The 22,689-nt window shown below is 45.6% G+C and overlaps 2 protein-coding genes across 4 annotated transcripts in view; one reads left to right on the top strand and one right to left on the bottom strand.

Moving 5' to 3' along the window:
• LOC105560627 overlaps positions 1-22,689 on the top strand; it is a 227,897-nt gene that overhangs the window by 154,648 nt on the left and 50,560 nt on the right. The window lies entirely within an intron of this gene.
• Positions 1-22,689, bottom strand: part of LOC105560628 (carbonic anhydrase-related protein 10) — a 139,424-nt gene that overhangs the window by 79,086 nt on the left and 37,649 nt on the right. For all 3 annotated transcript variants that reach the window (XM_012009884.1, XM_012009885.1, XM_012009886.1), the window contains exon 2: positions 1,378-1,425. In XM_012009884.1, the coding sequence (XP_011865274.1) occupies positions 1,378-1,425 (48 nt within the window). The remainder of the gene's footprint in view (positions 1-1,377; positions 1,426-22,689) is intronic.

The following is a 22,689-nucleotide window of genomic DNA, read 5'->3' as shown; positions in this document are numbered from 1 at the left end:
TTACGTGATTAATAATGCACCAGCGAATAACGTTTCGCACTTATTGTTAGTCGTAAAATACGTTAATAGAAGATACAACCTTTAATTTTATTGAAGCGGGATTCTCGCGTTTCTCGCCTCGAGCGTTCTGTTTAAAATCGCGTTACACGCGGAAGTCAAAGCGCGACGTCCGAAACTCGCGGAAAAAATGACGCGACAAGCTTCGCATTTGCCGTCGCAAGAATATCGCTCGTGATAACGTTATTATCGGCAGTTCGCGGAGCGAGCTTAATTTCGTTGCAGCACTCGGGCTAATCGATGGCGAAATTCTGTGGCGCTCGTAAATCCCGAAATGAGATCAACAACTTCCCTCCCCGACGTCAACAGGCTGAAGAGAAAAATTCGTAGGGTTGGCGCGATCGAAGGAAACGCGGGGGGGAGATCGACCGGACGACTGTGGGGGTGCGGCTGAAAATTTTGGCGTTTTATGCGAACGCCCGAGTATACGGCACTGTTTTTCGTGTGGCAGCTGGCTCGCATGGTGGAACAACACTAAACTTAAGACCCGGGACCGACGTGGTGCAGTCTTATCGGCGCGCGCTCGCCTTATTTTTAATAAAAACTACGACGAAGGGGAAGTGTATGGTGCGAGATTAAAAAATTCACCGGCGCCCGGAGGCACTCGATGGCCTCGTAACTTAAAATTAAGAAAATTAGGAAGCCGCACGACCGGCTGAGCTCGCGAAACGTTTATATCCTGTTTTCAGGAATTTAATAGTAATCACTTAGCGAATGACGCACCTGCGTCGATACGCCGCAAATCTCATTCAAACGCGGTTTTACAAGCTCAATTTTCACGACAAGCTGACCCCGGTTATTAAAATGTAGACACGCGACAGATTCGTTATCGCGTGTTTTTGTAGAGAATACTGCGTTACAAAATTAATTTTAATTGTATAATACACCTTGCACTACGTTCTCGGAATAACATTAATTCTGCTATTAACGTCGCGCAAACCTTGGTATTCGGTAGTGAAGTTGTGAAAATTTCGCGCAAAATGAACAAACTTGGTAAAACGGGCCGGTTAAGTTTCCTACTTTGTCTATCATGCGCGACAGTCGGAAATATAAAAAAAAAATGATGAAGAACGCGGAAATTACGCGCGACACGAAAAGCGACAGTAGATCGAAAAAAAATGTCGTAAGCTCGGCAAACGTTTCTCGACGACAATAACTGATGTGAATGCCCGGTATTTTACATAACAATAATGGACAATTCGCATGCGCATTTATGCAGGTATCGTCATTCCTAGTTCAGTGAGATTAATGAGTGTCTGACATCGACACTTGCGAAACTTTTATCCCCGCTAACGACGAGAAAAGAAAAACTATTCTCACCGGAAATGCCGTCGTAGGTCCACCATTCCTCCCAGCTGGCCTCGGATTCTGCAAACAGAAACATAAAAGAATATCAGCGAAACTCTCGTCTCTCTCTCTCTCTCTTTTTTCTAAATATTAATCACGACAGTCTTCCAGAGAATGCCCAGTATCATGCAAATTGTTCTACAGTTTGTACGTCGTGCGCTTGGATTGCGATAGCCGCAATTTTCTTTCTCGTGCATCTCTCGTCCGAACAGTTTCCGAGAGCCCGCAAACAGACGTACGGCGGAAAACTTTAGAGCTCTATCACCCGCGTCCGAAGACGGCGGCCGGTGCATCGATCAATTGCATTCGTAGATCGGGGACGATCGGTCAATCGATTACCGCGCGACGGAATTCTAAGGCGGGCGCTCTCGAATTGTGCCACGTGGTTTTATGCGCGTCGGACATACCAGAAGTGCGACGGGTCCACCCCGTCGCACGTGCACACACTCGGGGAAACTCGCGCTCCATCCCCTCCCCCCCCCCTCTCGCTCTCGCAGCCTCTGTGCGATCGTAGCTCGACCCCATCCCGCTTTAGACGCTGACCCATATTCGATTATCTGGATGCATGCCATCCAACGCCGTACTGCAAACTAATTGCTTCAAATTGGAAAACTTTCCCGGGCTATTCCGGATCTCCCGTCTCGCCCGCGCGCTCTCTCTCTCTCTCCCCCTTCTCTGTCTCTTTCAGTTTCTCTGTCTTTCTCTCTTTCTCTCCCTTTCTCCCTATCCATTGTCAATCTCGGCGTTTCTCACCGGCGTTCCTCTTCTCGGTTCCACAAGCGATATTTATAGGTGTCTACTCCGTTTCAGCGTTCATGATCCATTGGCCGTTACGGACTACCGACTCGTGTCTATAATATCTGACGCGCCACATGTTTATCCGCGTGTACAACGTGCAACATGGCATACATGCTCGCTGATTGTACAGCGTGCACCTTAATGGGACCGACAGGCATGCGTTCGCGTAACTGCGTGATTAAATATCAGTCTCATCTGCATAATCCGCAGGATGTCCGGCGACTTCGTACCGGGATTCGCGGACTTACAAAGAAACGTCGTCCAGAAACTGGACGACAGGCGAATATAAATTAACGCGACGTATCGATCTCAGCGAGTTCGCATGAGTCGAGCTTCCGCTCGAGATAAATGACTTATATCTAAAAACGTCGCAGGAAAGTCCCCCCGGTGTGTCCTGTAGCGTGAAGAAAACCATTTTACAAGTATCGAAATCTGCCATCGCGCTCGCGCGCTATGACTGGCGGAGAATTGATGCGCTGTCGTCACGTGAAATCAGGTTTCTTACGTAGGCGAGAGTACGTATGAACTTTGGCTGTCAAGCGGGGAATACAAATGGAATACGCGATCCGGCCGCGGCGAGGGTGCTCGCGAGAACGCGCGGCGGATCGACAATCGTGCGCGGCTTATGCGCGCATCGTGCATAATCGATAGCGACGCCTGTCACTGTCATGCCCGGAGGATGATATTATCAGCGCGAGCATCGCACGCGGCAAATCTTGGGTCCGATGTTAGGATCATTGTCGGGCCGGGAACAAGCCGCGAATAAGTCGTTTGCCGCTATATTTCGCGAATCTACCTTCGATCTCTGGCCGCACCAAACAGATCGTTAGAGACAACGTGAGAAGTAGGCGACGGTACTCGCAAACGTTGTAGACTTTAATAACAGAATTACGGTCGAATTAATCTCGCATCTTGGCGGATAACACGTTTTATTTAACTGCCCCGACGGCTTTTCGACTTTAATCATATTTTTTATTAAAACGACAATTTCGACTCGATTTTCAGTGACGTAAAACAAATGGGTTTCTTCACGACGCGATAAAAAAGTTTATTAGTCTCGTAACCCCGTCCAAGTTTCGACCGTAACGCTCCCGGCGGATATTTTAGGACAACGTCGTCCGATACGGGCTAATTTGAATATTTCATTTGCGAAAGACTTGTTTTCTCAGCAGAACATTTCATCATTCACAGCACGTTTTATATTCAGGCTGATATGACGCGGCGCCCGATGCATACGAAAAAAAAAAAAATACATATTTACAGTCAACTCCACAGTTCGCAACCATAGTTCCGACGTCGAGAATTACAATGAGAACTCGCAATTGATTCTTCCGCGGCAAAAAGCGTTTATTCCTAATTTCCCGCGATAATTTGCACGATATCTAATATACATCTAACGCTTATCGGCTTATCCAAGTGACAAATCGATAATTTTGTCAGACCGGAGTCCACCATTAACACGGGCTTGCATATGCGAAGATACGCTTACGAGGTGCTTCCTGCTGGCGTCATTTCGATTATACGATAGCGTTTATCGTACCTGGATCGCACGTACCTGCACACGAGCGATCACGAACGGCGTTTTAGATACCTACGTCTGACACAGCGCGAAGAAGTATCTGCCACAGTCCAAGGTAGCGATAACGCAGGACTGTCGCATATCGCCGAGAAAACTTTCGTACTGCCAGCGCGTGGCGAGCGTGAAACTTTTTCTTTTCGTTTCGCGACTCAATCGAGAGCTTTGTCAATGCGGAAGCGAGTGAAAGAGCCAACGAGTCGAAGGGTCGAACAAGTGGAAGGGCTTCGATAATCATCGTACGACCTGCGACCCGGAAGTGCGCAAAGATCGTGCGCTCGCTAAAGGATCGTCTACAATAGACGAAGTAAGCCTGGTGTAAGAAGTAAGAGTAGGAGTAAAGAAATGTATCATTTCCATTTCTTACTCCTACTTCAGCTCTGACGCTTACTCTCGACGAATTAGAGCGCAGTTCGACCAATACTATATTTTTAAAAAAATTTTAATATTTTTAAAAATTATGCCTGTACCTTAGCTTTTACACTGATAAGTAAAGGTTTTGGTTTCCTTAATTCTTACTGCTTACTTCCAATGTAGACGGTCCTTAAGGCCGGTTTTACATCGAGCGTGTCGCAAATCATAGATTCGGTCAACCAGCGTTGAATTAGAACCAGTCTACGACCCCTGCGACACTACGATACGACCAATGTAGAACCGGCCTAATGGCGCGCGTCGATGTCTGACCTGTTTTTGACTGTGTTTTTGACTACTTACGTTAAGTAGCAGCGAGACGCCACGAATGAACCGCTCTTTCTTATATTTCTTTGCTTTTTACTCTTCCCGTATCTCGCTTTAGTTTCATTATAAATGCGACATTATGTTGTATAATAACGCAGATGCGAAACATTTCCCTAATTATCTTTTCACGCTAACTGTGGAAAGACCAACGCGCATGGCAAATGTTCTGAGCACAAATTTAACAAGCCGCTTAAACAGGATGTGTCGGAATAGTTTATCTTCGCGCGGAAAATCCGTCACAATTTCTCTTAATTACACGACGAATCTGATGAAAAATAAACGGGAATGTACGTGCGAAAAAAATTATGTAGACATATGTCAAAAATTATCTAATTATACGTAACGAAGATCCTTTAAATCTCGACGTTCTACCATTTATTGTAATTTACTATTTTATTGTAACGGTTTCGTTATTCGCAAGACGCGTTAAGCGCCATCGTGACTTATATAAATTTTTTTAACAATATTAGACCACTCCACAAAATGTGTATTGCAGCTTCGGATTACATTAAAATACGAGAAGCAGTTTATTTAAAATGATAAACGTCAAAAATGTTATAATCGTCAGACAAACAACATTTCGCACAATCCGTGACCATCCAGTTTATGCGCATTATGTACTTTCAGTGTAAGAACTAACCACTGAAATAACAGTTAAAAGGAGAAATGTTGCTGCGAACGCTGTGGACAACATTCCCGAATAAAACGTCATGCGAAATCTCTCCGAGCAGAAGTAGAGAGAGGAAGCAAGAGAAGAAAAAGAGAGAGATATTAGTTCGCAGTTATCCAAGGACGAATTATACGTGCAATGAAAGTCTCGCAAGAACGCGCTCGAAGGGCGGTCTCGCATGCACCGGATGCGTATACGGCTGCATGAGAATTGCAGGCGCGGGTTAAAGGGAGCCCCTCGCGGTAACGCCTGCGCCAATTTCTCGTCCGCCTCGCGGTAAGAGCGTATCCGTGCCGGCAGGTGCGAGCGCACTTACACAATCATCCCGCATTCGGCAAATTGTTACTCTTATTACGCGGGGAATCGATAGTGCGCCTATTCCGCCGCGCTCTCCTTACCATTACGCCGCTTTCTCGGGGCCCTCTCTCACCGGGGAAACCGTGTATCGGGCCACGCTCGCCTCAAGGCCGGCGGAATAACTTTCCGTGAAGCTTTCAATAATTCATGCCACGTGCCGCTGCCGGAGATTCGCGAGAAATACGCAACGGAAAATTGATCTTATCGGGATAAAAGTTTAGTCCTATGAGGATAATCAGTACTTGAGTTTTTCTTTTCGCTCCCTGAGATACGGCTCGCGCGCCCCTCCTCGGCGCAAAAATTGATAAATTTCCCCCGTGTCGCGCACGTTAACACGAGCGTTCTCAAATAAACGTGACTTCTCCCCGCCCGACGAATCGATCCCGCGAATAAGTTCCCCCGTTCGATTTTTACCCGCGAACGATACTACGAGTAAGCCAATTTTCCAGGCGCTACTACGGGCGATAGGATAGGCGATATTGCCGAATCACGGGGGAAGTGTTTGCGCTAAATTAATTTCGGGTCAGGCGCGAGCAAAGACACGTAACGTGTGTGTAGTGAACAAAGTGAAACAAAATTGAATCACGGATCGAAAATGCGGACCGCGGGGTTGGTGCACCCGGGGGTTATCCCGGGGCAGAACTAACGCACGCGAGGGTGTGTTAAAGCACCGCGGTTCGGATAATTTAAGTAAATATTTCGTGATATAAATGAAAGGCACGTGAGCCAGATACTGATTAAACATTAAAATTGATCGCCGTGGAGCCATACGAAATTACAGTCCACAAATGCCGGCGCGCCGTTTCGCAAGATAAGACTGGGCAAATAACGGTGCAGATACTATCGCCTGTGCCTCTCTTTCTTTTATCAAGAGGCATATCAAATAAGTCTATAACTAACCAACGTAGACCGTATCACAGGCCAAGTTATTTCGCGATCAGGCGCATAGCGCACGAAATATTTTCGAGATACCAATGGGTGTTTCGCCCCGGATACACAAACGATTCTCTGAGAAACTCTTCCTTTCGGACACAGTGAGTTTCGCCGGGGCGAAATCTTTTGATATTAATCTCCTCAAATTCCAATGTTACGAGTCTTATATTAATACGTGCGCGCTCGTTGACGCGAGCGGTCCTTTTGGAAAAGTTAAGAGCGAATCCTCTTTCTCTCGCACCGAGAGAATCCCCGATATATTCGTTACGGATTTAATCGATACAGCCGGCGTGCCGGCGATCCCGACACGTGATAATTCCGCGTAATTCTATTCGTATACGCGGCGCGAAATTACCGGGCACCTTGAACGACGTGACGTGGAAGCGGAACGAGATGATCCGCGGCCCGGCTAATTTTCTAATACTTATTCTTCTATTACAGCACAGCGCGCGCGTCCGCGCGTTACCATATTACCACACTCGTGATCTGAATACATGCATATTCATCCATACGTCTTTATAACGGCGGGCGCACACGGCTAAGGACCCTTTTTTGCATAGAGAGCCCACCCTGTATAAACGGATAAATTCAAATTGAAGCAGCACAAAAGTGTAAATGAACTCTGCGCCGAAAAGGGCCGCTTGTCCAGGCGCCGTCGACACGGATGACTTTAAAGGGCCGGATGGCCTTTGCGTATATACGGCAGCCTCCGGATTAAAAGATGAAAAGAAGTACAAGCGTCGACGTACGCTCACCAGACAGTTAATGACCGACAGCGTACCTTCCTTCGCGTATTTAAACGACCTGCGTGTAAATTTCTTTTATAATGAAGTTTACTACAAAAGCTTGAGGGTCAACTTCATTCTAACAAGCTTTTTCAGACTATAAAAATCTCCATAGAGAGACGTACACCTCAATTTCCTCGCAATATTTTACGGTGAGTCTCATTTACAAAGAATTAAGATTAGTATTTTTCGACCATTCCGGGTTATTTCGCAGAGTTCGCTCGTTGTTTCAACATAATTAGAAACAATACTCTTTCCATCTTATCAATTATAAAAGTAAAATAAACAACGTTGCTTTATAACGACGGCAAGAGCGAGAGCACGCCGCAGAATAATATTTCGCTCGCCGGTGCCAATTTTTCAAACGTGTATCAAAGCCGCGTACTCCTCTTGGACGAACTTTAGATTAATCGCAAAGTGTATGGGGGTAACAAGCGGGTCGTAAACGAATTCCCTGCTACCTACGCTCCTCGCCAAGTGTCGGAGGGGTGCGGGCGCGTAAGAGGGACTACTCGCGGCGTTCGTTCATGCTCGAGCGAAGGGGGCGCGAAATGGGTTATACAGAGGAGAGCAGGATAGAGGAAAGGAAGGTGAGAGCGCCGGGGTGTCCAAACGAGTGGCCAAATGTAATTTAAAGAAGGAACGAACTTCATCTCCTACCACCACACTCTCGAGCCCACTCACCACCAACCCGGCCTCCGCCGTCCCAACCTCGGGCAACGACCAGGAAGAAGAAGGCGAAAAGTTCAGTCTGGTTTACAATTCAGCCCGCATACAGCCCTGCCCTCCTTCCCATCTCTCTCTCTCTCTCGGCGGCATCTTCTTCTCTCGCCCCTTCTCGCTCTTGCTCTCGTCATCGTTCTTGTTTGATTTCGCCCGACTACAGTCCATTTCGAGTTTGCCTGACACGACGCTATATAATAACGATGCCATCGATCTGTCAATGATATTCTCCTTCTTTCCTTTGCCCGCCACGGGTTAATGTGAGTGCCGTAAGACATAACGAGCCTGTCTAATAATTTGATATGCATATCTCCCTCCAGCCTTATTATCTACCTTATCTTATCCTTATTATATTTTATTAGATAGTCTATGAGATTTTTAATATTTAGTTTTATGGGTGTTTTAAATAACTTAAAAAGTAAGACATATATTAAAAAGTATGAAAAAATTAGTTGTAACACTTATTGCTTGCAAAACATGAAGAATCGCCGTGTAGATTTTCTTCTTTTAAATTAATCTTGTGTACCTAAAAGTAAGTATAGTCTCTTTTTTAATCCTATATACCTATTTTTTTTCTAAATGAGAAAGAAGAAGAGAAATATTGTGTAAGTAGAAAGATGTAGATAAAAAAACTTTATGATTTTATATTATCTGAAAACTTTTAAACGCGAAGAAAGAAATTTCCATACTAGTAAATTTATAATTTAGATTAGAGCGCGGTAGTACAGAGTGCATTACAGATAAACCAACTTAAAACCTTTTTAAAAATATGTTTAAATACGATGAAACACGTGTATATACAATGTACTTGTATATATAGTGGAATTAAAAACAAATTAGAGAAACAATTATGAAGAAACTGAATAACACGTTTAAACGTATACAAAATGGCTTGACGTAAAGAAACTGATGGTGCAACTCGACACTGATTGGTTCGACAAAAAGCATCTGTATGAAATCTCAAACGAAATCCTGTATCTAATACAATGTTTCTGTCGAAGGTAAAGCACGGTGATGAAGAACCAATGGGGAAAACCGTGGCGAACGAGACGCGTGCATCCAGCTCCCTCGATATTCACTTAACGTGTGGTTCCAGCAGAACGGATGCGATTCGTTAAGCTTGATATCGCCGTGCACTTACGGCGACAGCGGCAATAAATCGCATACGCGCACGCGAATTCGCAACGATTCGAAACGCCGTCGAGTGTCTGCGTGTGAATAACTCGCGTCTACGTGTAGACCGTGTAAACTACTTCTTTACGCGTAATCCACGTAGACGGTGCATAATTCACGCGAACGGCGCCACTAATGGCCGCGCTTCCCCACCTTTCCCTTGTTTTTAAAAATAAACGCTTTAATGGAAGAAATTAAATTTAATTTATGATTATTTGAACTTTTCCCCGTCGCGGCACAGGCAACGTTTGTTACGCTACGTTGGCTCGGCGATTATTTGCAGGATAATTTATTTCATACGCGCGTACACGCGGCGCAAATGGAAATCGATCGCATCGAATTTCTTCATCGTTCGTCGATTAGTCGCTTCGCTTCGATCACCGATCGCGCCCACCTCGCCGGGGGGGGGGGGGGAGGCGCCCGCCCAAGCATAAACTCTTACTACTTGGCGCACGGATCGAACCGACGGCGGCGTCTCTAGTAAGTGCGGCCGTAAACACGTGCGCGGGGTGGTCTCCTTAATCCTTAAAACCTCCGGTCCGCGCGATTCGTTTCACCGTTCATCCCCGAATTTATAGCCTTTTCGCGATGCGATGCGGAGCGTCGCGCCACCGACGACGCTGCGGAGTCTCGTTTCGGAATTCTCGCCCTCATCTTCCGCGGCGCCGCTCTACGAGCGCTTTAGCGGGCACCGCCGTCGTTTCCATTTCCCGGTGGAAGGCGAAGGCGAAGGGGGGGATGGAAACAACGAGTAGGAAAAAGAGGCGGTTCTCGGAATAAAGGTTCCGGGCGCGAGTCGCGTTTACTTCGCGTCATCAGCGTAATTGTATGCGAGGGAATAAACAAAACTATAAAGCTCTCGCCCGGTCCGGATTACTTTTCCGCAAGTTCTCTCCTGCGGTTGCCTCCCTCTCTCTCTCTCTCTCTCTCTCCCTCCTCGCTCCGTTTCTTTAGTACGTCCTGTGGAAGCGCTCCTCGCGCTCCGTCTCGCTCTCCTATCTCCGAGAGGCTTCCGGAATCGAGAAACGCGCGTGTGCGCCTAACTCACACGTGGCATCGACCCTCCCGCACACATAAATGTATAGGGTGTATCCCGAAACCCGACAATTCAATTTCCCATTTTTCAAGATCGTTGTCGGTATTAACGCGACTAAATAAAACTTTCATTCTATTCGCTCATAGAAGTGCAAGATGTTGCATAAAAATAATATTTAGCGCGCCGTAGATCTTTCAGACTTCTCAGGAAAGCAAGATCTCCGTCTACATTTCAAGACGCGGCCTGTACACCAATACGCCTCTCATGAAATGTGCGCACGTGTGGCGCACACGTATAAAATACATGCACACACAACGGCACCCGGACCAACCCCCATCCTTCCCTGGCGGTTGCTTTTTATTTACCCCATTTCCTCCTTTGTTTACTCGAGGGGTTCCTTCACTATCCACGTCTTGCTTCTTCCTCGTCTTCTTCCTTTTCTTCTTCTTCTTCTTCTTCTCCGATGGCTCCCAATCCTCCTTTCCTATGGAATCGAGCACAGCCTCGGGGATGGCACACAGGGCCGAATCAAACGGTCTCGTCACCCTTGTCGGCGTTCCCTCCCGAGAACCGGCCAATGGGATTAACGGGCAATCGGGGTGGCAGGTGAAATTCTCACTGGAGTTCAACTCAATGGCTCCTTTAAACTCCTGCGGCTGAAGCTCTCTCGCGAAAAAGATTTCGTAGATAAAACGTAAAGCGTCGATCGTGACGGCCTTTTCTCGATTCGTTTTAGCCAATTTCGCCTCGTACGATTCTCACAAGACTTTACGAATTTGTAATGTACGCAAATGTAATATACAATGTAATATACATTGCTGGCTTATATGCGCGCGATAGAAAGTAATTTCAATGAAATCGTAGGTCGGATCTCTCTTGTACTTGCCGTACAATAGCTTATATTACATTTTATTGGAGAAACGGCAGAATTTAATACCGTGTCTCATGTGCACAGCAAATTTTCAATTATGCTATTTTAATTTTACGCGTAATTATTTCGTCGCTTTGAAAACTGCACTCAAAGCTGAAATTCAAGTCAACCTATTTCACCTTCTCAGTTTCCCCGATGGTAGTTTATGGCATTTATCATGACTCTAGCGGAAAAGCATGCGTGTATGTGTAGAAAGCAAAACGCGTCTGGCGACGCTTTACAATCCTTTTGTTGCGACAGGCAGAGCGCACGGCTACGCCACTGACGTTAAATTTACGTGAGAGAAAACGAGGGGTGCAGGCACCGCACTCGTAAATACGCCCTCGTAAACACGTGCCCCCGCGGCGGCATTAGGACACGTAAATGAACTAATATCGCGTTCCACCTCTCATCCTCCGTGGCACAAGTGCTTTCCCGGCGCCGGTCCTAATTACGCTAGCATAATGAATCCGTGAGACGAAGCACGATGATTTCACAATATTCTCCACAAACGACGCGGGCATAACGGCAAGGCCGCGCGGTAAAGCGCAGTTGCGTCAGAAAAAAGATAAATAACAGTGCCAAGAATTAGGCAACGTAACGTTTAATCATTTCTCGATAAAAGACATTAACTCGTTCGCAACTTCTTCGCGGACTACCAGCGTGTTATTGGAAAACTGCGTTTTTTTTTTAATTACTTTTGAAACCTTAATGCATGGTAATATACCGTCATTCAATTTGGGAAGATTGGTGTTCAATTAAAATATTTTATATTGTTCAAATGTGTTGAATCGCGCTGTAAACCGGCGCTCGGTTTCCAGGAAAACACGTGCGTGCTATTCGAGAGATGCAACACTGGGGCGTTCATCAGTGTCCTTAACTTCCGGAATGCTCATCACGCAAGGAAACATCGAATGCAAGCGCAACGGGTTAAACCCGTGAGAATGAGGGTTCGTAGCGCCGGGGGGGCTTGAGTTGCGTGCGCTGTTTCTAAGCTGCTTAGAATTTACGAGCTACGTCGCAAATGGCACCTTCATCCTCTGTCTCGGGATGCAACCGAGTAAGACATTCGGTCTGATCCGTGAACTTTGCTGACATCGCGACAAGCCAGCGTTCCGTGAATTTCCGATCGGCCGAAACGAAACGCATACGGTCGACGGTATGTATCATAAAATTCCGTGTCGCCTTACGACAGTCTCGTGAACATCGCCGTTCAACGATCGATTATTGTTTAAGCTGAAAATAGTTTTCATTTTTCTTTTAAACAAGCAAACAAACGGTAACGCATATTAACGGCGGAACCGTGATATTGATTATCGAAAAAAATCCTTTCGTCAGACAGATTCTGACCTGGGTCGCGCGAGCCTGCGAGAAGACGGCGACGTGTACTTAACCCATTCGTTACAAAGTTCCAATATTGGATCATTCGACATTATCGATTTGGCTTCTTCGGAACTGCCACGCTTGATATTTTTCATCGTTTTCGTTAGAGGTGTTTATCTTCCGGGGCGAGCCAAGTAAAAATTGATACATCCGAAATTGCGACGCGCCATTTCGCGCTTCTCGTAATTCACGCGGCGAAGATGTGAAAAAAGCATGCGGTGACGAACGAGTTAGCGTATTCCACATTCTTGCAATTTTTTATTCATTAACTCACGCGAATGCGCGCGGGAGGCGCAAAGGAGAGGCGCGACGAGGCCGACGTTTACTTTCTCCCGGACATGGCTGATGGTGCGTACGCACTTAGGAACGGAGATTGGCGCAGGCGAGAGGGAGGGTCGGAGGGGTAACTTCGTTCAGGTTAGCGGTGATTCGATTTACCTGGAAGGCCGGTACGGCCAAGTGTACAACATGTTGCAGGCTGGGACAGCAATATGTAATCCACTTTAGCCACGCGCGCGCCGCCTCTCTTGTCTCTCCTTCTCTGTCCCTCCGCTCTCTCGCGCGATATTTATCCTCTCCCTACTCCCGCCTCTCTGTCACCCTCTGTCTCTGTCTCCCTCTCTCTCTCTCTCTATCTGTTCTCGACCGCGGATGCTGTCTATCGTTGAGTAGATTTTCCATATTACGGGGAACGCTATCATAGTTCCTCATGATGCGAAATTGTAAAAAACAGACGCGATCATACGTCAAAATTGCTGACCAAATGTCGCGGTTAGAAGAGATTTTATGAGAAGGAAAACGGACGTTTTTAGAATTATAGAAATACTTTTAAAGCGTCTCTAATAATAAAACGTAGTTCTATTCCTGTTAAGCTTTATTATTGGGACTCGAATCTCGAATCTGTGTAAATTAATTCTCTCTCTCTCTCTTCCCTGCTTCCCCCGCGCTCTCTCGTTGTTCGTAACTTTGATCTATCTTTTAGCAAGAAACCAAGCCATATTGCTCAATTTAATCCGTTATCGTTAATATACAATAGGTATAGATGAAAGGATAATTTCATTAAATTTATCGAATTAACTAAAATATAGATCACAAAAATTTCGAACGTCATAATCTATTTATATTTTCGATGTCCTTTCTCTTTTTTATAATACATATAGATTTTCTATAATATGGTTAGCCGCATCTGCATATTTTATAAATTATCATAATGTTATTACTACAATATTAGTAATATTAGTAATCATTTAACATCTATAATATATATTTTTAATTCCTACTTATTACATATGTATCATCACGAACACGATTATTTTATTTCACCTCATATAATTTAATCTAATTATAAGTCTATCTTGGGTCTTTGGCAAAAATAAAAGCCCTAGAACTTTCAAAAGAATATTGCTAACAGGCGTATATCGCAGCAAAGTTGACAGTAAAACGCCACATGTTGGGTTGGACAATATTCAAATATTGTGTCGCAATAGTTAAAAGATGACACGGCATAATTAAGCGAAGCAAGAAAGCTCTCTCTCTAAAAAAAAGGGGCGGAATATTGCATCACATTTTACATTTTGTGCATATATTTCTGGAAGACCGTACTGCACTTCGTTTGGAGACAGTCGTACAGATTCCGCCATTTTTACCGAGACGCCCGCCGCCCCTCTTTCATCTTATATTCATCCACTGAATGCCAACCGTGCGCCAACATTTTCCGTATTATGGTTTCGCTTGTCGATCGATCTGCCCGCGATTCCAGGCAAAATAGTTTGAGTCCGATGCATGCGACGTCTCGGCTCGGAGAAGCTTGACAGAGGTCGGCCCTAATAGTCCGCTTTCATGGCCGACGTAGTAATAACAAGGTACGCCTGGTAATTAAACCCAGGACATGGACCATGTCCTTCCTTAATGACAATGCGTCGATTGTATTCATTAATAATTTCCTCACCTACGCCTCATCTCCGAAAAGACTGTTGCGTAAATTCCGCGTATATTAGAAATAAGTGAAGTGTATATTCATTATGTATATTCAACTGCGGGGTCGGAAAGTAACTCGTTACTTGTAACGAAGTTACAGTTACACTTACTTTTTTTTGTAACTCTACCTTACCTTCGTTACTTTCTCTCCATCTGTAACTGTAACTTAACTCCGTTACATTAATAGTTACATTATATACAATGTTTTAAACCTTCACAGATCGCATCAGGCCTGGTCTTTGCGCATAAACGCCTTTATCGACGCTTTACAATTCAAATGCAGATTTGATATTTTTATTTTCATTGCAAGAAGGTAACTGCACAGTAACGATTCGTTACTTTTTGAGTAACTGTAACGCGTTACTTTTCAGAATTGGTAACTTGTCACTGTAACTATTTACATTTTTAGCGGAAAAACTGTAACTAGATACTTTTATAAAGTAACTTTCTCAACCCTCTTCAACTGCATACACAAACTGTTAGCTATGCAAAATCTATTTAGTGAAATAACAATTTTCTATCAAAAGATAAAGTAAGATAAAGTACCGTTTAAATTACCGCTTGTAATTGATGCGCAATTATGAAAATTACACCGCGTGGATGTGCGGGAGCTCAAGACGCCTGTTTTCACGAAATAGGAATGCGTTAATTAGACGATTATCGCGGCTATTGCTTTCAACATAAGAGAACGATGTCCGCGCATTTTCCCTAGTAATGGCGCCATCGAATCGCGCGCTTGATTGGAAATTCCAGGACGGCATTTGTTTCGCGTAATATTCTTTCAAGGCTGAAATTTCTAACTGTAGCGCGGAACAATTGGTGGATATGTGAGGATATAATGCGTATAACGTTATTTCTACTTGCACGGGGGTCTATTACGTCACATGGGCAAGTGCATGCCATAACTTACCAATTTAGAGCAGATTTTCATTAGTTTAACTTCCGCCGGCGTGTCTCTGCTGTTCCACAACATTCTGTGGACAGCATAGTTTCTCTCTTGCGCTGGTAATTAATTTAATAGAAGGGACCCGTGAGTGAAACCGCTGCATAACGAATCTTCGTATTATCTTATTCGCGTCATTACATTACACCCGCGGTTTCATGTTCTCTCGACGTTCTTCGTCAAGTCAAGACGCACAAATAACGTACAAATAAGAGCCTTTATTTTCGCGAAGGTAGAATCCCTCTAATCAGATTCTGGCCAACAGGCCTATCGGACAGACACGACGCATATGCTGTATGCAGAGTGAGAGGGAATATATTTCTTTCTCTCTCGCGTCATTTTGCCAAAACTGGCGGTAAGATGCTATCGCGTAGAGTATCTCCCTCTAATCAGAGTCTGGCCAACAGGCCTGTCGGCCAGACATGACGCATATGGTGTAGGTAGAGTGAGAGGGGATATATTTCTTTCTCTCTCGCGTCATTTTGCCGAAACTGGCCTGTTGCCCAGACTCTGATTAGAGGGAGACGCTCTACGCGATGGCATCTTACCTCATCGATGCCCCGAAATCCGACTTATCGGTACAATCGGCGCGCGTATGACCGCGCGTTCAGCGAGTCATCCCGCGACGTAATCCCGCGCGTGTCACGCGAGTATTTGCCGATGACAAACTCGCTTTGGAGCAAGCCGCGCCGACCGGTCCGTGAGTCCAGTTAGTCGAGTGTATTTAATCGAATAATATCTGCGACACCCAATAACAATACCAGCGCCTCCACCCTTCTCATTGTCGCGGCGCGATAGCGCACTCGCGCGCGGACCCGGAAATGGAGGCGAGCGCGCGGGTGCGCCGCGCGTTCGTGCGCTGGTGTTAACGCGTTTATACATAAGAGATATGCGTTCCCCGCTGCGCTACCTGAATACACTCTCGCGTTCGGCCCACGCTCGATACGCACGTTTCTGCACGCACAACCGCATATCCGCAGGCGGCTGCACACGTCCGCGCGTCCTTGATTATTTGTTCGATATGAGCCGGCGCAAACAGTTTCGGTTATTTGCGTTATTGCGCTCGGTTATTGCGACTCGAGTCCGCGGATATATATTTATAAAGCGTATCACAATTACACGTTTTTACCCCCGCGCGCTCTTTCTTTACTCGCAAACGAGCTATTTTATCGCGCCGGATTTAGAATGGAAACGGGATTGACGGACGACTGTTTCTCTCGGCAAGCTCGTTACATTTTTATTGTAAATACCTTTTGATCTCTTAACGTGTAGAAAAGTTTACCCATCTGTTACCAATATAGGCAATTGTACGGACTAATCTGCAATCGGTTTTTGATTCGATCTTATGCGACCGCATGTTTCCAGATACACGACACAGGGAAGATAAATATAATGTGTAGCTGTTGTGAACGTAATTAGATTCACGGCAGATGATATTTTAATTAGTACACTAATCTAGTGCGCCACCGCACCGGAGAGATCCAGATTTTCATCGGTATTAGCTCGGAAATGTATGACACCGACGAATACCGAGTGGACCGATACGATAATTATCCAACTCGAATATCACCCGATAGTGCCGCCCCGTGCGCGCGTTATCCTTCAGATTAAGTTGGATATTACGGACCCGCATACATTATTAACGAAAATTAGGTTGCGCATTTTCTTGAGTGACAACGTGCGCGTTACGTTAAATAAACAATTGGAATTTTCATTTAATAGCGACAAAGTTAACGCTTTCTCGCATTTACGTGACATTGATTTGTAATTTTAATAAAAACCTAAAAGAAATTATAAACAACTCGATGAGAAAATAATTTTGAAAGTGGCGAAGAGACGAGAACTTCTCTTTTGTTCTCGATAGGAAACGGCCCATAAATTTTGTTAGCTTTCTCGGCTACGGATTTAAATTTTATTCCACGTGGGTATTTCCGGTATTTAGGATTACGTAACATCTACAATAGAAATAGGTCAATTGAAATGGCGCTAATGGAACCAAGTACGGATCCCGTCTTGATGTCTCGCACGTTATTTTGAGCAATTCAACCGCCGCGGATCCGCAATTGCGTATGCGCCGATCTAGCACGTGCATGCGGAATTCTCGGTCGGTGTCTACGCGTACGTCTACATGTAGATGCGTGCAAGTGTGTCAACATTGTATATCCATAACCCCCGCAGGATGTTTCGGGTTAGGATTTCTGTGGAATGTTATACCGCGCGCGTGTGGGTAAGGATTGGTAATCCGGCGCGGGAAACGAGGGGCAAACGGGTTTGAATTTGGGTCGCGCGATAAGGGTAATCCAAGGGTTGCGAAATGCCGGCTAATTTCTACGAGGACCTTGTCCCGCAGCTCGCGTTTACGAGTGTTTCGAGCGTGGGTCAGCGCCATCGCCTCGATCGCGAGAGAGAATGCGGGTAATTTCGTATTGCGAACGGTCCCGAACGGCCGATCCTCGCTTGCGGCCGGGCCCTCGTTTCGCAAGTTATGCAACCGGCCAATTATTATCATGCCGTTGAATCGCGCGAGGAAATACATATTGCCGGATTATACGGTCTCGCGTGGCAAGCGCAGAATCGCGGAATTATTTAACGTCATCGGAGGGATGAGCCTCAACCCCCGGTACGGCGTGCCCGAGACATAATGCACACCGACCTCCGTTTCTCGCCGCTCATTCGATACGACTCGAGAAATACAATAAGATGTTGCAACAAAGAAAAACTAATTAGCACGAGAGACATAAAGAAGACAATTGAGAATTTATCAATGGCGACGAGAGACAATTAACGGATTGCCTGTAACTCCGTTTTTTTTTTATTGATACGGAGTCGCACATACATAAATAATGACGAGAGATTTGCAACGCAAATCGGCTGCTGTTTTAATAACATAACGCATCGATATTAAAATATCTCCAGCTACAAAATCGACAACGTACCGCGCGCGCGATTTTCACCTCCGCGCTTTTTTCCCTCGTTTTTCTTCCTCCTCCCGGGGAATACCAGTGAGCCATGCAAATACCGTCTCGAAATAAGATCGCGCGCCGTTATCTCTTCCTTACCTCCTTTTTTCCACCGCGCGTTTGTTCTCTCACGTTCGTTCTTTCGTTCGTTCACCTCGTTCGGTATTCCTGACCGATAAATTCCTCGTGGATTCCCCGAGCGACCGTGGGAAAATGGTTTTCATGATGGGCTGCTTAGCGAGGGATAATAACGATAATAATGACGCTAACGCGCTGCATTGCCGTCCCGCCAAGGGGAGTAGAAGCTAGACGGGGAAATCGAAGGCACGAGGTGTGCCCGAGCGGGTCAGAGAGATGACGGCTGAGGGCAAAGAAAGAAAGCAAGGATGGAGGGAAGGGGGTAGTGTGAGTAGTAAAGATGGAAAACTTGCCAACTGAGTTATTCCTCGCCCGAATTCTTCGTCCTGCAGTCTGCCAGAACGAAGAAGGAAATATTATTTCGCTCCCATCGGTGTTCGCCCGCTGCCACCCCGATCCGCCGCCCCCCGCCCAACGGTTCCCTTTGTCGTTAATCGAGAGTTCGAACTTTAGATTACACTCGCCTTCTGCGTGCCTTCTTTGCCGGCCGGTGAGAATTCAAAGGACATTGTGTCGAAACTTGGGAACAAGAACCCGCTGAAGGGTGCATAGCCCCGGTGCGGATAGCAGGGACTTGAAACGGGGGAAGAGAGAGAGAGAGAGAGAGAGAGACGAAAAGAAAAAGGGGCGAAATAAAGAACCAGGGCAAAATGCGGAGTTGAGTTATTCCTATCGCGACCGGGGAAGTCGTCTCTGCGGGAAGACGGACGGTTTGCGCTGCTGCAATCGCGAAAAAATTTAGGCGGTCGTGATCTATCTTTTGGAAAGACGATTTTTCCGAGCCAGGTAAAAACGAGCCCGCAGCGATGCCCACGCTGTACACTAATCGACAGCAACAGCCAATCATTTCGCGATTTGTCTTAACTCCAACGTTGTCCCGCGGCGCAAGAGACAACGTCGTATTTAATTGATTAAGACACACACACATAACATATGTATGCTTAGTAAATAAATGAACGAAAAGATCCGAGTTCAAATCCCCGGACACCGGTTGGTTTTTTTTTCGGAATCTCCCGAAGGAAAGTGACAACCACCGAGAGTATCTTGCCAGACCTCTTCAGGGGTATAGCCATTCCAGATGGGAGGTTTTCTTCGCCAAGGTTAGTGGTCTACCGAAGATGAAGTAAAACCAAATGCTCAAAGTACCAGAACGAACTGGATAAAACAGACTTTAAGCCTAATACACGAAGAAGCCTAATACACGAGAAAGAAGTATATATATATATATATATATATGTTAATGGAAAGACTTATCTATTATGTACAAGATAATATTACAATGGTGAAAGAACAAAATGAGTTTCGCGAGTCAGTTCGCAATTGCACCTATCGTTCCGCGCTTATTACATTTCAGATTGCGCTTACAAAATTACCGTTCTTTCGTACACATGGCACGTCATTCTCTCTTTCTTCTTTCTCCCGTTGCTTTCTATTTGGAAGTCGACGAGGCACGCAACACGGGCTTCTCGTCGGTCAGGAAAGAACGCGTTGCTCGATAGAGCGGCGGCGAAGCACGCGCGAGCGAGGGGCGATCCTCGTAGCACACGGTAAAATACTGCGCAAAATTGTTGGCGAAACTATTTCGCCGGTGTTTCGCCAACTATGTCGCATCATCGCGTCCAGAATAGGGTTGGTCGGGCAGGGCTCTGCGCCATGCCGGCTTATTCTGCCAACAGGCGCGCGTTATGCCGTCTTGTGTGCCATCTCGTGCGCCTGTGTACACGCGCGCCCAGGTAATACCTACGTGCAGTTTCGTGCGAGACCTTGCAAATTACTAGATGAGGCAAGTAGAAGTCAAAAGCGGAAAGTACGTTACACAGTCCTGATATCGTGGACGCGTATCTTGGTATTATCCCTTTGAGCGGCGCTCCACCGTATATTTACGGTCTTAAAGTGAGGGCTCTTAAATAGCATCCTCGCTCGGATCTATTTTAAAAAGTGCAAAGTCAGAAGGGTAAAAGTGATTTAATGTTTACTTCATACTGGAGCTTCGCTATCGCTTCGGTTTTATCAACCTTTCTCCTCGGAAGGAAACTAATTACGTCCGTAGTGGATTAAGCACGTCCAGCAAACAAGAATTTCCCGCGTCAGCCCGATGCCTCGGAATTAAAACGGCTCGCGTCAGGCCGATCAAGTACAAGTAAGAAATACGTATCTAATTCGTCGGCACCGCTCTTCCCTTCTGATTCTGATTTACAAACCAGTCCTAGATACTTGCGTTTTCTAACCGAGTTTCTCTACTGGACCGCGCTACTATCCAAGAGAATCACATCTTTTAAACCGGAACGCAAACGTGATTCTCCGTATCATTGGGAAGCTTTACTATCGTACAGGAACGAAACTTTGATAGCCGGACGTTATATCGGTGAAGTTTTAAGAGAGGAGTTCTTCCGTACGCGCGCAGTCGGAGTTCTCGAAAAACGTGTTTTCTGGGACAATCGAATAGTTTCGGACAGTTTACCGGGATTGTCGGGACTGGCGGACAAGGAGTAGGAGAAAGAGATGCAGCAGGCGGAGGAGAAGGAACTGGGAGGAAGTGCGCTCGCAAGAGGGTGGAAAGAGAGGGTGAGAGTGGGCCGAGCCCCGAGCTATCGACTGATGGTATGTAGTAGGATAGGATTAGTCGACCGCAGACTAAATTGGGTTTCTGTACAGTCGCCTGCAAATACTTCCTCGACAGATAGCCCGGTGCGCGCCCGGGGTTAGACCAGACAGATAGACGACCAGCGGAGCGGCGGTGATGGTGGTGGTGGTAGCTGTTGGGCAGGACGGATAGGCGCTGCAGGTGGTGGAAAGCGGAGAAAGAGGAATTATCCTTCACCCTCTTTTTTCGATTAAATTGGTACCCTTTGGCAGAAAGGGAGAGAGGGAGAAAGAAAGAGAAAGAGAGAGAGAGAGAGCAGTCAGAAGCAGGCCGCCTTTCATTCAACGGCATACTCCAATTTTTCGGACCCTTATGCGAAGAGTCCTTTTAGCTCACCCTTAATTTCCCTTTATGTTCTTATTAAGATCAGTCACCGGCCTCTTAATTTTGCACCGTTAAATGAATTGAGAAATAAATCATACGATTAAATAGAGACACTTGCGGGTCCTCCGGCAATTGTACACTTAACTAAATACGATTTTAATTGTGTCCAAAGTTCAAGGAGGGATATGTTTTTAAGTAACTTGAGCGAAACATAATATATTTTCTATATGTTGCAGAAGTGAGTTCCTATTATGTTTTGCCAACTTTTGCGTTGCGGGGAGTTACGCATTGCAGCTCGCGGTAAATTTTCCTGGCGATCCCTTAGGCGATCTCTAACGTGAAAATCCGCGAAAGTGCACACCTATTAACTACATCGTATTTGCTGAAGCACGCGTGACGGCGTGGCCGAACGGTAATAAAATTCCGCATTAAACTTTGTTCGCAGAAGTTGGTCAAATGAGGCGGATTTTTGCTAAAATAGCGTCCGTATAATGAAAGCATTTTACGAGTCAGCTATTGAAACATTTTTCAATTATGCTCGAGAGTTTCAACTGCGCTATTCAAACGGATTTTGCATTGAATTTGTGGCTTCTCTCGTGCGCCTTGTTACAAATATCTATACACATCCAGTACATATTTCTGAATTAATTTATAATCTTCTTCGCAAATATTAATCTGCGAAATATATGAAAGAATATATTGAATGGAAACGCTATCAAAAATTTTCGGGCTCCGATGTGTGTCTATGATTGAGGGATAAAAGAGACTTCGCCATCGTCGACTGGTCGCTTTGATCTTGTTAGTCGATTAAGATAATTAGATCAAGTGATCAACTTGTTGTTTCCCTCTTCGACAAGCGGACCCTGTTTTGCCATTAAATTAATCTACACCGAAGGAAACTCGACACCGACAAAACGATAAAAGAAATACAGCCGCGATTAAGCAAACATCTCTAGCGATTTAAGAACGCTTCGCGTTTTCTCGTGTTCTTGCCGTTTTCCTGGCAGTTTGTCAAACTGGTTTGTCAAAAAATATGTTTCGCACTTGGAAACGTGAAACGCGAAATGATTTTTTAGTCCGGATCAAATTATTCATTTTTGTAGTTATAACATCCAGAAGGGCGAATAACCGATTTCCGTTGAAAAACACGCGTGGCGACGAGCCATCTTTTTTTTCGCCCGTCCGCGGGAAAGCACGCTCTCTATTCCAGTTCTAAA

This window comes from Vollenhovia emeryi, unplaced genomic scaffold (assembly GCF_000949405.1).
Source record: "Vollenhovia emeryi isolate VEMERY1.0 unplaced genomic scaffold, V.emery_V1.0 DF939226.1, whole genome shotgun sequence".
Classification (NCBI taxonomy): Eukaryota; Metazoa; Arthropoda; class Insecta; order Hymenoptera; family Formicidae; genus Vollenhovia; species Vollenhovia emeryi.
This window is presented reverse-complemented; position numbering and strand designations above follow the sequence as displayed.